This window comes from Mastigoproctus giganteus, chromosome 7 (assembly GCF_048544385.1).
Source record: "Mastigoproctus giganteus isolate SK-2022 chromosome 7, ASM4854438v1, whole genome shotgun sequence".
In the NCBI taxonomy this organism is placed as follows: Eukaryota; Metazoa; Arthropoda; class Arachnida; order Uropygi; family Thelyphonidae; genus Mastigoproctus; species Mastigoproctus giganteus.
The window spans coordinates 22,048,107-22,062,861 of NC_143581.1; the positions used below are offsets into that span (position 1 = coordinate 22,048,107).

A 14,755-nucleotide genomic window follows, 5' to 3' on the forward strand; every position below is an offset into this window, starting at 1 on the left:
GGAGCTCTGGTATTGAGTTGGGCAGCTGAGAGCTTGATGGGTCCCCCACTTTAAAACGTTCGAGGGCATCTACCTAACTCTTCAAACTCACATAATATGACAATCAAGTAAATAAAATGGCAAAACATATTTCTCGGAGCTTGAATTTTACTGCCTCCACTTTCAATTACACTATTCCCTCTCTCTCAAGGTGATTATCCCTTTGTACAAGGCCATGATTAGGCTGTATCTTGAGTATTTTATACAGGTCTGTATAAAGGCATCACTTTAACAAGTATGTAGATCTGCTAGAATGGGTGCATAGAAGGCAACTAATTTGGTTAATGTAATAAAAGAATGCTGAGTTGGCACCATCAGAATGCTGAGTTGGCACCTAATTTCTTGACACTCTGTGCACCTAGCACACACACACACACACACAAAGACATCCTCCTTGGCTAGATTATGTCCTGTTCCATAATGATCCATAAACATTTCACAAGCCACACATTTTTTGGGGCTGTGATGCATTGGAGAACTACCCCCCTCAGTTCTCCCCTAAGCCACAGCATTCCTGCTACTTTGTGCTCATTGCTTTGCTGCTGTAGTCTGGGGCATGATATCTAATTGAATTCAATGAAAATTAATAAGATTAATCAATTTAATTAATTAATTATCAATACTACACTATCTAATAGATTTCTAAATGCAGTGATACATACTATGCTATCTAGTTTTATGTTAGCTACCTATTTACCACAATTAAAATTTTGAATTCCCTACCACTCACTCTATACTATAACAATTTCAGCAAGGTTCGAACAAAACAAGGCTTTACATATATTAAGTAGTAACCTACAAAATCTCTATCTAAATTTAAAATAAAAATAATTAGCATAACTAGGTCTATAAAGCTACTTATAAAGTATGTATAATATGACAATCAAGTAAATAAAATGGCAAAACATATTTCTTGGAGCTCGAATTTTACTGCCTCCACTTTCAATTACACTATTCACTCTCTCTCAAGGTGATTATCCCTTTGTACAAGGCCATGATTAGGCCATATCTTGAGTATTTTATACAGGTCTGTATAAAGGCATCACTTTAACAAATATGTAGATCTGCTAGAATGGGTGCATAGAAGGCAACTAATTTGGTTAATGTAATAAAAGCATGCTCTTACCTAGAAAGGCTTTATTTCTGTAAATTACATCTGGAGACTAGGCACCTGCAGGGAAACTAATTGAGGTGTTTAAGGCCTCGAATGGATTGAGTAAGCTGAATTTGAATGGCATTCTTCTTCTTCATGCTGAGTCTATACATATGAGGGGGCATAAATTCAAGTGGTTGATTGTTGGAATAGGCTTCAATCTGTTGTGGAAGTGAGTGATTTTAAAAGATTCAAGGAAGAACTAGACAAATTCTTGGAGGGGTGTGCGTGTGTGCGTGCGTGTGCGTGTGTGTGTGTGTGCGTGCTTGCTTTCTTTTTGGCTGATACTATATAAGCTTGCTTTCTTACATCTACCAATACTACTACAACTGAAATTTTATTTCATTTTTGCAACCCTAACAAACATGCAACTGGGGCAAGTTCCTGTTTGCCCATGTCTAGCCGTAGCACAGTGAGTTTTCCATTGAAGCTGACTGTGGAGTGAGTTTCTTCATTTAAAAATTTTTTTAATTGTAAAAATTAAAACTATCTACACTTTATACATCAGGATTTTTAAAAAAATCTATACAAGTTGTGGGAAAAAAATCATAAAATATTTGCTGGATCTGAATTCCAGAGAATCTGATTTTTTGCAAACTCAAATGAGACAAAAAAATGGCCAATAGGTGTGATTTCCTCCACCTCTTCCAATTTTCAAAGGTACTGCTGCCATATACTATAATCTTTGTCTACAGATACTTGGAAACACAAATAAAAGATAATACATTTACTGGAAGATTTCAAGATTGTTTGTACATAAATGGACCCATTATTTTAAACGACTTTGAAAAACCCATATACTGTATATATTACAGAGAACCCACACGTGAAAATCGTATATATACATAGTCATGAAAAGGTCAATCACACTTTCTTTGAAATACTTACTGTTAGTTATTACAGCTAAGCACATAACATAACTGGAATGTAGAAAGACTAATTGGTTTTGTTAAGAAAATCATAGTGTTTAAAGTCACAGTAATTTAGTATGTAAAGTTATTACTGTACAGCTAATTTAAAGTGCTATAGGATCCCAGGAGTATTTCAATACAGTAGTTGAAATCAAATCAAAATCTGCATGCTTTATCTGTGTTTGATTTTGATGGGAGACTTTCTTTTCCCACTTCGACTAAATCTCTCCATGAGTGAAATCAAATGCTGGTAAAGCATACAAATTTTGATTTTAAGTGTATAGATATTAGAGTGGAGAGCTAATTTATAATATGACCTCAGAAAAAAATGCTCTTGTATTGTATCACCAAAAATAATGGAAGTTATTATTTTTGATTGTAATGGATTGATAAGATTTACATTGAAGTGAGTAAAGACTTTTAGTTGCCTTAATTTTTTATTCAATCAAATAATAATTTTAAAAGTTCACTAAAATCCACTGATTGTTGAATGCTAATAAAACTGTTGATTAGGATTCATAAATGAATAAGGTATTCTTTCTCTTTAGGGATGGAACTATTTGTATGATTCCTGTGGCAAAACATTTATTAGCTTACCAATTGAGCAGTTTGGAAAGACAGAAGATGATACAGCAATTTTAAAAGCTAGTGGAATTATGAATAATATCGAATCCCTCTTACAAATTATGGGACCGGTAAGAATTTTAAATAATATGAAATTTGTGAAAATCTTTTATTAATTAATTATTTTCAATTCCTTGTACTGTCTGTGCTTTTATCACCAATTTTTCCATTTCTTTTCATTAGTTGAACTCATTTTAAAGAATATAAAACCATGAGTAATTTTATAAACTTTACAAAAATACTACTTGGTAATATCATGTAGTACAAAGCAAAGTGAAGACTAACTTTATTATTATTATTTTTTTCAATTAATGATTTGCAAAGAGTTAGTAACTCTTATCAAATTTTTTTTTTTTTTTAACCTAAGAATCAGCAGATACAGTGAAAATGATTGGGAAATTTGCAAAGAGTTAGTAATGATGAATTAGAGTGATGAGTCACGGTACATGGGTTATGAATCTGACAGTTGTGCCTGGGTGTGGTAGATGCCTGGAAAAAGCTGCCTGTGGACTATTATCACAGGAACTGTGGTGAAGGCAGTGTAATGGTCTTGGCCTGTTTTTAATGATTTGGCCTAGCCAATTGGTTATTTTTGACAAAACTACAAATGCTGAGGTCTGTTTAGATGTCCTGGACAGTAATACATTATGTGCATTGTGGCAGCACATCGGAGAAGGCCATTACTTATATTAGCAAGACAATGCTCCTGTCATACTGCCTGACTGGTGACAGATTGGTTTGTGGAAATGAGCATTGTAAAGTTGGACTGGCCAGCCCAGAACTCTGACTTCAATTCTATAGAGTTTCTCTGAAATGAATCGGATTGTTGTGTTCATATGAGGAGAGACTTCCCAAAAAACAGAACTGAACTGGTCACTATTTTGAAGGCTGAATTGTGGAAAATGTTGGAGAACATTTACAGTGAACTGGTGGAGAGTATTCCACAGGGACTAAACTCTCATAAAGGCTTAAATTTTGGCACTTTATTATTTCTCCTCTAAATAAAGGTTATTTTTAGATATGCAGGTGTCTGGATATTAAAGTTAGGGTGGTGTATATGTAGGGTTGAGAAACTTGTAACGAGACTGTTTTCCATTTGTTTTTTTATAAAATGTCTTATATTTTTATCTTATATAAAATGCTTGACTTTTGATTTAAATCACAGAAGTTTTATTATAAGTTTTATCACTTAATATGCTTAACCAATGTGAATAGCTGTTGTGTACATATATGTGTTTTTAGTCCCTTATATTAATTTTAATTTTTTTAAGACCAGTTGTATTACATATGCTGCATATGTGGATAAAGATTATATGTTGTAATGTATTATAACAAATGTTCTTGATGGCAGTCAGCATGATGCATTGCCACCTGCTTCCTGTTTGGAAAAGTCTGTTCTACAACTGAAAAATTTCTTGAACCTCTTCAATCAGAGCTGTAGTTAGCCAATCTCAGGTGTGGAGGAGCAAGGTTTTTCCACCTGTGTGTTATTGTGGATTTTTCTATCCACACAACATGCAAATAATCCTGTGAACACACACATTGTACAGTTAAAATTAGGATTAGTCACCAAATGTGAAATGAGAAACGACTACAAAAGGAAGTGAAATTGCTTCTTGCAGCTGTAGTTGTGCGATTGTCATGTTGTGTCAGGTCATTGTAATAAAAACAGTAAAAGTTGTGATAACTGGCACCTACAGGACCGAAAGGTTATCAGATATCATAATTCTTGAGATATTAGAACATTATACCTAATGTATATCTTGGTGTACCTAGAACCTCATAGACAGACCTGAGCATTTAATTTGTCACTTAATTTCAAATCAATTATTTCCTGTTCTGTTTTTCTTCCTACCACACTTCCTATTTTTACTACTACTTACGTAGTAATAAAAAGGAATAAGAAATATATATAATCTAAAAAAAGCCACCAAGATAACAATATTTCACTCTTTTAATCACCATATTCACGTCATACTCATTCTGACATTATCATCTTAACTGTTCACTTACTTAAATTTACCTTATAAATACTGTAGGTGTTCTTGATCAATTTAAACCATACAATGCAAACTTTACTGGTTTCCAGAAAAAAGAAGCTTTAGTTCTTTATTTCTCTTCTACACTTCACAACACCATCTGATACTGCCACACTCCCACCACAGATGCTATCAGGTCGTCCCCCCCACTTTCTCACTTCTGCGCCTTACAAGCTGTCTCAAACATCTGGTGAATATCTGCTTAATTGGTACATTCTTTTCATTTCTGCAGAAAAGTGGAGCACAATATATGTGACTGAATTACTTCCTGAGCATGACATAGCTGGCTTTAGAAATCTTCAGAAATATATGCATCGACATAGCTAGCTTTGGCAATCTTCAGAAACATATGTTGGCAGCCCTTTAGCCCAATAAAATTCCTTGTTAATAGAGGGTTCTGAATCATCTAGTGCTGGATACCTTTAGTTGAATGATGTTAATAAGAATTTCCAGGATGTAATGTGGTATGTTGTAAATATTCTTAGTGTAAGTAATTTTTATTAATTTATTTTACTATGCCAATTAATTATTTTTTTAATGTTTAAGGTATGGATGAACTCTCCACCAGGTGTTTGGGTATGTAGTACTGATATGCTTATATTATCAGAATCAAAAGGTGAGTTCTAGTTTGAAAATCTCAGTATTTTTTTATATATACTTATTTTCCTTAATAACTAGATGATTATTATTCATACCAGCATGTTAGAGAAAATAATAGGATAACAATATTCTAGACCTCATCATTAGCATCAGATTGGTAAAGGTAGTTAATGATCACTGCTAAGCAGAGCTTTTCAGCGTGACCTAGATAGACTTCAGGGATGGTCAGAAAAGTGGCAGCTTTGCTTTAATCCAGCAAAGTGATGTCTTACACCTGGGGAACAGTAACTCCAAAATAACTTATACACTTGGTAGAGTTGAACTAAAGTCAGTAGTGGAAGAAAGGGACTTGGGAGTCATGATACAGTCAGACATGAAGTTCTCTGAGCATTGTAGACAGGTTGCAAGGAAGGCCCATGGTGTCCTGTCAATGATTTATTGAACAATTGCTAGTAGAGATAAGGACGTAATAATCCCATTATACAAGGCTATTGTTAGACCACACTTGGAATACTGTGTTCGTGTATGGAGACTGCACCTAAAGAAAGACATTGTGCTTCTTGAAAGGGTCCAAAGACGGGTAACTCGCCTGGTGAGATCGCAGATGGATGTCCATATGAAGAAAGACTTTGAATATGTGGGTTGCAGAGTTTGGAAACTAGGCACTTTAGAGGAGACTTGACTGAGGTGTTTAAGGCTCTGAGAGGCAAAAGTAAAATGAATGAGGATGAAATTTTCATGGTTACAAATGATTCTAGAACTAGGGCTGTAAATTCAAGAACTAGGGCTGTAAATGGGGGGGGGAGAATTTTAGACTGGATTGCAGGAAGTTTTATTTTAGTCAGCGAGTTATAAATTACTGGAATAAGTTACTTACATGGGTGGTAGAAGCTGACAGTCTGGGGAAATTCAAAGGTCAGCTGGATAGTTTCCTATGGGAGAAGGGAAATGCATAGGTTGTCTATTTCCTTTTCTTTTATTATTTATTAATTATTTATTTTATTTAATTTTTTATTATTTTACTCATTCTTTCTTTCTTTTTTTTTTTTTTTTTTTTTGGGTGGTGCAGCATAAGCCTTAGACTTCCTTGCACCATATGGCCATTACTAATACTAATAACTCATGAATCGATGTCATCATAGGGTTTAGAGTACAGGAACCATAGGAAGGCAGTAGTCATGCAGTCGTTAGTTTGAAGAATGAAGAAAGATGTTGCAGTAGTTAAAGGTGAAGGCATGGGTCTTAATTTCAGAAAAGGGGACTATGACAGTTTAAGGCACTATGTGGCATCTATTAATTGGGCAGATTGCAGAGGGAAGAAGAATACAGTGGAATTATGTAATACCTTTAAAGCAATAACCATAGAAGCCATGAATGCATATATACCATTAAGAAAATATAGCTTGAGAAAGATGCCGAGATGGATGAATACAGAGCTGGTCACTCTAATAGAGCAGAAAAAGATAGCATAGGAAAGTTCAGAGTGATGAAAAGTACTGAAGCCTACAACAGCTACAAATTGACTTTTAATAGTACCACAGCTAAGGTTAGGGAGGTCAAGGCTGAGTATAAGAAAGCACTGGCTAATAGAGCAAAGAATCAAGACAAGTTTTTCATGTATATGAATACAAAGAAGAAGAAAATGAATCAGTCAGACCCTTGTGTACTGGGTGAGGAAATGTCACAGATAATGCTGCTGATGTTACTGTAGAATTGAATAGGTACTTTGCATCGGTCTTTACCGATGAAAGACCCTTTGTGCCGAGGAGAAGCTATGCAAGTGAGGCTACAACATAAAAAATTAGTGACTTAGAAATTATGGATGACTATTTATTTAAAAAAATTTCAAACCTAAAGGCAAGTAAGGCTCCTGGAGTTGATCACATATACCCAGTAATTTTGAGGGAGGTGGTCAGAGAGTGTATTGAACCATTGAGGGCATCATTACTTGAAAGAGAGAAAGATTCCTTTGCATTGGAAAAGTGCCAACATGTCATCAATACATAAAGGCAGTTCTAAGAGTGAAGTTGGTGACTGCAGACTGGTTGGTCTGACTTCAATGGTAGAGAAAATATTGAAGGCAATGATTAAGAGTTCAATCCAGGGACATTTAGATAGAAATGCATTCTGAAGGACACAAATTTTGACATGGTTTTGTTAAGGAGAAATCATGTTTAACTAACCTGGTAAACTATTTTGACCCATGAGCTAGATGTAGGGAACAATTTTGACATAGTTTATTTGGATTTTAGCAAGATTTTTGACTTACTCCTTTGTAAGAGTTTATATATAAACTAGAATGTGTTGGGATTACTTGAAAGATTCTAAGATGGATTAGAATGATTAGCAATGATTAGAAAAATGATTAGATGAATTAGCAGGGCTGAAGGCAGAGGGTTGTGATTAATGGATATTCTTCAGATTGGCATCTGAAGTTACTTCCCCAAGTATTGGTTTTAGATCACTATTGTTTCTGATTTTTATGAACAACATCAACAAAGGGACAGAGGGCATAATGTCAAAATTTGCAGATGATGTAAATTTTGGAAAATCATTAATTATCAGTCCCAAGCAGTGCCCCTTCAGGATATCTTGAAGAGACTTTAAGAATGGTCAGAAAAGTGGTAGCTGTGTTTTATTGCAGCAAAATGCAAGGTCTTACACTTTGGGAATAGCAATCCAAAATTAACTTATAACTTGATGGGATTGAATTAAAAACAGTAGACAAAGAAAGGAATCTGGGAGTTATGATATGAAATTTTTTGAACAGTGTAAATAGGCAGCCAGGAATCCCATAGCATCCTGTCAATGAGTTATCAAACAATATCCTTTAAAGATAGGGAGTTCATAATTACTGTATAAGGCAATTGCAATACCGCACCTCATCTGAAAAATAGAAAATGAATGAATCAGACAAGGGTCTGACTGATTCATTTGCTTCTTCTTTGTATTCGCATACATGAAAAACTCATCTCGATTCTTAGCCAGTGCTTTCTCATACTCAGCCCCGGCCTCCCTATATGTTATTACTTGAAGGGTTCAAAGATGGCTAACTTGCATGGTGAGAATGGCAAAAGGGCAACTATATGAGGAAAGACTTTGATTGATGTTTATTTTAGGTGCAGTCTCCATACCTGGACACAGTATTCTGAGTGCAGTTTTACAGTTGTCTTATATAGTGGGTTTATGACTTCCTATCTTTACAAACAAATGTTCCATAAATCATTGATAAGATGTTGTTCACCTTTGCCCCCTGTCTGCATTGTTTGGAGAAATTCATGTCTGACCATATTATTATAACTCTCAAATCTCTTTCTTCCTTTAATATTTTAATTCGTCCCTGCCAAATGTATACATTGTTTTGGGATTGTTCTGACTATACTTGAAGTCTATCCAAGTCATCCTGAAGAAGTGCTGCTTTGCACTGACTCATTAACTACTCACCAGATCTTCACATTATCTGCAAATTTTGATATTATGCCCTCTATCCCTTTGCTGATGTCATTTAAGAAACAACAGTGGGCCCAGAACCAGTTTTTAGGAGACCCTACTTCTGATGATGGACCAATCTGATGAGTAGCCATTAATGAAAACTCTCTTACCCCTGATCCGAACATGTTCTAGCTTATACAGCAACCACTCAAGCAGGATTAAGTCAAATGCTTTGCTAAAATCCAAGTAAACAATGTTGAAATTATTTCCTATATCCATCTCTGTGTCTAAATAGCTAACCAGGTTAGTTAAACATGATTTTCCCTTGATAAAACTGTTATCTCTTCTTCAGAATTTTATTTCTGTCTGAATATCTCTGTATTATACTGTTTACCATTGCCTCCATCATTTTCTTTACCACTGAAGTCTGACTGCTCAACCAGTCTGTAGTTACCCACTTCATTCTTAGAATCATATTTATATATTGGTGATACACTTTCACTTCTCCAATCCAGAGGAATCTATCCTGAGTCCCATGATACCCTCACAATTAACCTTAATGGTTTCAGTGCACTTTCTTGCTGCCTTCTTCAAAAGTTGCTGGGTATATGCCAACTCCAGGAATCTTACTTGCCTTTAGACTAAAAATTTTTTTATAATAAACCAGCACATGTAATTTCATTATCACCAGTTTCGTGCTGCTCAGGCCACTCCTCACTATGAAGGATCTCTCTTGTATAAGGTCAATGTGAAATACCTGCAACATCATTTGAAGTATCAAAGACTTTTTCACTTCCATTATGCAACAAGAGTCTGATCTTATTTGTTTTCTTCTTTTGTTTTATTCTTTTTTTGTTTTTTGATTTGTTTTCTGTTTTGTGAAACAAGGAAGAAGAAAAATCAGATTGGACAACGTGCACGAAAAATGTTTTTTGCTCCCTTAGATAGTCATTTCTCATACAGCCTTTGCCAATGTAACGTTTACTGTAGTTATTTTCTGTCAGCTTGTAGTTGTTATAGGCAACAGTACTTTTCATCATTCTGTAACTTTCCCATGCCATATTTTTCTGCTCTAATTGACTGGCCAGATCTGTATTCATCTTCTTGGCATCTTCCTATATAATCTTCCTTGCTATATTTTCTTAATGGTTTACATGAATTCATGGCTTATGTGATTATTGCTTTAAAGGTGTTCCATATTATGTATTCACCCTCCCTCTGCTATCTGCCTAGTTGAGAGAGGCCACGTAGCATCTTAAACTGCCATAGTGCACCTTCCCAAAATTAAACCTCCATTCCTTTACCTTTAACAGCTGTAAGCACTTCATATTCCAAATAAGGAGTGCATGATTACTTCCTGCTAATGGTCCCTGTAATGTGAGCTATAAAATATCATTTGGTTTTTGTGCAATGATCATGTCTAAACTTTTCTTACACCTAGCATTTTCTTTGACATGCTGATGCAAATAATAATAATAATCTAGTTTATTTAAAAATATTTTACTCCATGATGAGTTTACCAAAGGACCAGCCCTGACTATCCCTTAATGATATGTAGCACTTGAAGTTATAGCTAATTTTGTCCTGTGTGCATGCTTTGGCAGATCGTAACCCCAGGGGCTCATATCTGGTGAGTATGGGCTTGGCACACCCAGGGTCCTGAGCTGGATATCATCATTTTTCTCTTTCTTGGTGATTCCCCTTCTACTTCTGACTCTTGTTCTCTCTCTCTCTCAGGGTAATTCAGAAATTTTTTTTTTTGGCTGGTGCAGCATAAGCCTGAGGCTTCCATGCACCATATAGTTAATAATAATAATATAATATATAAATTAACAAAAAAAAATTAGTGCATTGTTTTACATACACATACATACATATATTCTTATTTACACAGCTTATATAACAGAGTTTTAATTTGCATTATTAAAGAAAAAAAAGTAGTACACTGATTTTCTGTTTGCAGAAATACATATTCCATGGGAAAATGCAGGTGATGCTGTTATGGTTTGTATTCCTGCCACTGTGAAGTATGCAACTAGTCATGGTACTGTTCTTATAGACTCAGAGGTATGTATATGTGCTTACACAATCTGTGAGTGTATTAGATTGTTTACTTAAGAAATTTTGAACTGACTTTTTATGTGAAATTTGATCTCTTTAAGGGAAAAGTTCTTGATATTATTTATTGTGGACCTATGAATATAATCAGCCAATATTGTAATGAAGATGGAAAAGTACCTGTAGTAAGTATTGAGATCAAATGTATAATTAAATTTTAAAGAACAGTATTAATAACTCATAGCATATAGTATTGTAGAAGTATAGTTGTTATTTACACCATATGTTTTTTAATATATACAATTATTTTTAATTGTATTTAGAAAAAAAATCTAGATTTTATTTTGTATTTTCTATTTCAGTCTTTCCTAACATTTAAATCAAACCTTTCATGAGTGAGTTTCCCCAAAAAAACTCTCTCCAAAGTGGTGGATACTATGGTGTGAATTTTTTCATGAAATAGTGACATTGTTGTCAAAAATCAAAGAGAATTAAAAAAAAAGATTGAAAAAAACAAATTCATAAAAAATTAAAAAAATCATATTTGCAAAAAATTCATTCTTGTCCTTACATTTTTTGATGTTCAGTTTCATCAAATTTTGGATTTGAAGAATGTTCCAAAGGATTTCTTCAGTAAGTCCAAATCAGACAACTGAGGCTAACATTCAATTATTTCCTTAAATTTAAAAATCTGTTTTTGTGCTTCCATCTATTATCAATGCATGTATATTTAGATATACCATTATTAAAAGTGCCAACATGTCATCAATACATAAAGGCAGTTAGTTCTAAGAGTGAAGTTGGTGACTACAGACTGGGGCGCCTCCGTAGCCAGGTGGGCAAGAGCAGCAGTGCGTAGCACACGCTTCTTGATCAGACCGGGGTTCGAGCCCGTGACCACCAAATACAGAGGATGCAGAACGGTCAGGAAATGACCACCGCATATCCCCTGAGCAATATGGCCTTAGTTGCTAATGCTCCTAAAAAAAACAAAAAAAAAACTACAGACTGGTTGGTCTGACTTCAGTGGTAGAGGAAATATTTTAAGAACATTTGTATGTTAAGAAACACATTATTTGACATGACCTTCAAAATGTAAATCTACATATGTACTCCCCAGAGTATACACATGAAAAATGAAAACATATATCTCCTGAAAGGGTTAATAATAAAACTTCAAAATTTATGGAGGAATGTTATTTACTCTTAATTATTTATAATTATGCTTAATTATAATTGAACATAAATGATCATATAATTCATATGGATTTATTCAGGTGGATAACTGATTTAGCCTCTAAAACTATGAATTAATGTTGCATATTGTATGCAGTACTGTCTTGGGCATTTCTATTGAACTTTTTCAGACCCTATATGAAAAATATGCTCCATAGTTTTTCTGGTTGAACTTTGGTGGTAAAAACCCTATCCTATTATAAGTCTATAATAAATAGAGTGTAAGCTTTCTAAAATATGACTGCCAAAATTAAGAGATAAATCATATTTAATTTTTTTTTCTTTTTTAAATTAGCAACTTAGTAGATATTTATTGTTAATTTTTTTAAAGGTTTCAGGTGTAGTATTTTTATCTGTTCCTGTTACTGAAAGCCTTCTAGCATTAAATGCCACTTCTCCACTGGACAGCTGTACATATATGGGGATGGACAGTGGTGCTGAACCTCTTCAGGTATGGGTTACAATAAATATTTAAATATATATACTTCATAAAATTTTAATTTATTAACCATATTTGTATACTAAATTTTAAGATTGATTAACATCAAAAAGCTGGACACTGATAGAATTATGATGTAATTGAACAGATTAATTTAAAAAATTTAAAACTTAAAAATTAATAGGTAAATTTTAATGTAGTCAGCTATTAAATACATAAGAAATAATGAATAAATGAGTTGCATTCACATGGATCTATTCTATAGGTTAAATATGTCAATTGCTAAAGTCTCTGAAAGCCTACCCTGTGTTTGGGCATATTAAAAATTTTATTAGCATACAGTACACCCACTATGTATGACTGTATGGCTGTCATTTTGAGCTATCACCTTTCCTTAACCTAATTGTTCTGTGTAGTTAGGCTATAAGAATTGACTAAAGTATAAAACAGAGATAACATAAAATATTTATTTCTAATTTGCGGTTAAAAGAAGCACTTGATTATTTTATGCTGCACTCACTTGGCATATTTATTGTTTAGAATAATGTACATAATATGCTACTAGCTGGCATTTGTTTTATCAGAAAGTTTCTCTAAATAAAATTTAATTGTATGAATAATATTGTTGTTCATAACTGGCTATTTTTCTGATAGGTTTCATTGTTTTTTGACATCTTGGTAGCCATGGCCAGTGCAGTATCTAAAGAAACGTTCTTATCTGGAAAATGTGGTAAAACCTACAATATAAAAGCTGGTTTCTCAAAAAACAGAAAGAAAGAAATGCATATAGCTAGAAATATAGTATGGAATGAACTCTCAGGATATTCTTTAACTTCGGGTAATTGTTATTTTATTTATTTTTCTTACATTAAAAAGCATCTGGAGATCTGATTCATCACAGTAAAAATCAAGAGAGAGAGAGAGAGAGAGAGAGAGATGGAGGGAGAGTATTTGTGTAGCATGTTCTATTGATCTACTGTAGAACTTGGGAGGTGATTTGGGGGTAATTCTGGTTTTTTTATTTATTTATATTTTTCCCCTTCAAAGCTTAGTTTTAGAGTTAATAGCACTTAGTTTGCTGGCGCCTCTGTAGCCAGGTGGGAAGGAGCAGCAGTGCGTAGCACACGCTTCTTGATTAGACCGGGGTTCGAGCCCATCACCACCAAAATACAGAGGATGCGGAAAGGTCAGGGAATGACCACCGCATATCCTGGAGCAATATGGCCTTAGTTGCTAATGCTCCTAAAAACTAAACAAACAACAAACAAACAAACTTAGTTTGCTTAAAAAAGTTTTACAAGCTGTGAAACAAATAGGCATGTTTTTTTTCAAATTCTAGCAAAAAATCAAACTTTAAGATGATTATATACATGTAAATAAATAAATAAAGATTTTTTAACACTTAACAAAATTTTTTTACAGAATGTTTTTATACTTTTGAAACATATATAAAAAATATAAGCTTGCTTTCTACTTATAAAAATATAAGTTTGCTTTCTTGCATCATATGCCTCTACTAATGCTAAGAACTATGTTATTCATCATAACTGTATAATGCAACATAACTATATTTTACTGCTGAACTCTCATTTTTTTTTTTTTTTTTTTGTTAGTTGTTGGCGCATCGGCTTCTGTGGCCATAATGCACCTCCCAAAGATTTTGCATTTTACTTTGATCCAAGCCTGAGGTGGGATTCGAACCCACGACCTTTGGGCTGCCAGGGAGGCACTTTGCCCACCTGGCTAGCCCTGTCGGCCTGAACTCTCATGGAGGCAAGTGTTCAGCACTAAGGTGCCTATGATTACTATGAAACCTGAATTTCATTTACATCCCTTTTAATTGTTTAGTGAATTTAGGACTAAACCTTGTGCATTGGAAACCATAATATATAATTGTACAAGGAAAAGCAGTTAAGTAAACTAAATTCACTATTAAATACATTTATCTCATGTTGTGGAGCTACTTCACCATGAATTGTATGGCCTGTGTATGGCTGCGCTACACACTTTAAATAACAAGCACTTCTCCATTGGAGAAGTATATTGCTATTCATTTAAAATGTATGCCATTCTCCATTCTATAATTTCAGCTATTTTCGGCCCTCATTAGTGAGGATATTTCTGTGCATAGTGCAATAGAGCAGCTTGTGGTGAAGAAGTTCCTCCAAAATGTGATACACTAAGTAGCAAACTAAGAGAAGACTAATCTTCCACAACAAGCGTG

At 34.1% G+C, this 14,755-nt stretch overlaps 1 protein-coding gene across 1 annotated transcript in view; it reads left to right on the forward strand.

Annotated features, from left to right (window-relative positions):
• LOC150082636 (L-fucose kinase-like) overlaps window positions 1-14,755 on the forward strand; it is a 162,397-nt gene that overhangs the window by 36,158 nt on the left and 111,484 nt on the right. The window contains exons 5-10 of the mRNA XM_090377884.1: window positions 2,652-2,798; window positions 5,313-5,382; window positions 10,762-10,865; window positions 10,961-11,041; window positions 12,424-12,543; window positions 13,186-13,369. Coding sequence (XP_090234010.1) covers window positions 2,652-2,798; window positions 5,313-5,382; window positions 10,762-10,865; window positions 10,961-11,041; window positions 12,424-12,543; window positions 13,186-13,369 — 706 coding nt within the window. The remainder of the gene's footprint in view (window positions 1-2,651; window positions 2,799-5,312; window positions 5,383-10,761; window positions 10,866-10,960; window positions 11,042-12,423; window positions 12,544-13,185; window positions 13,370-14,755) is intronic.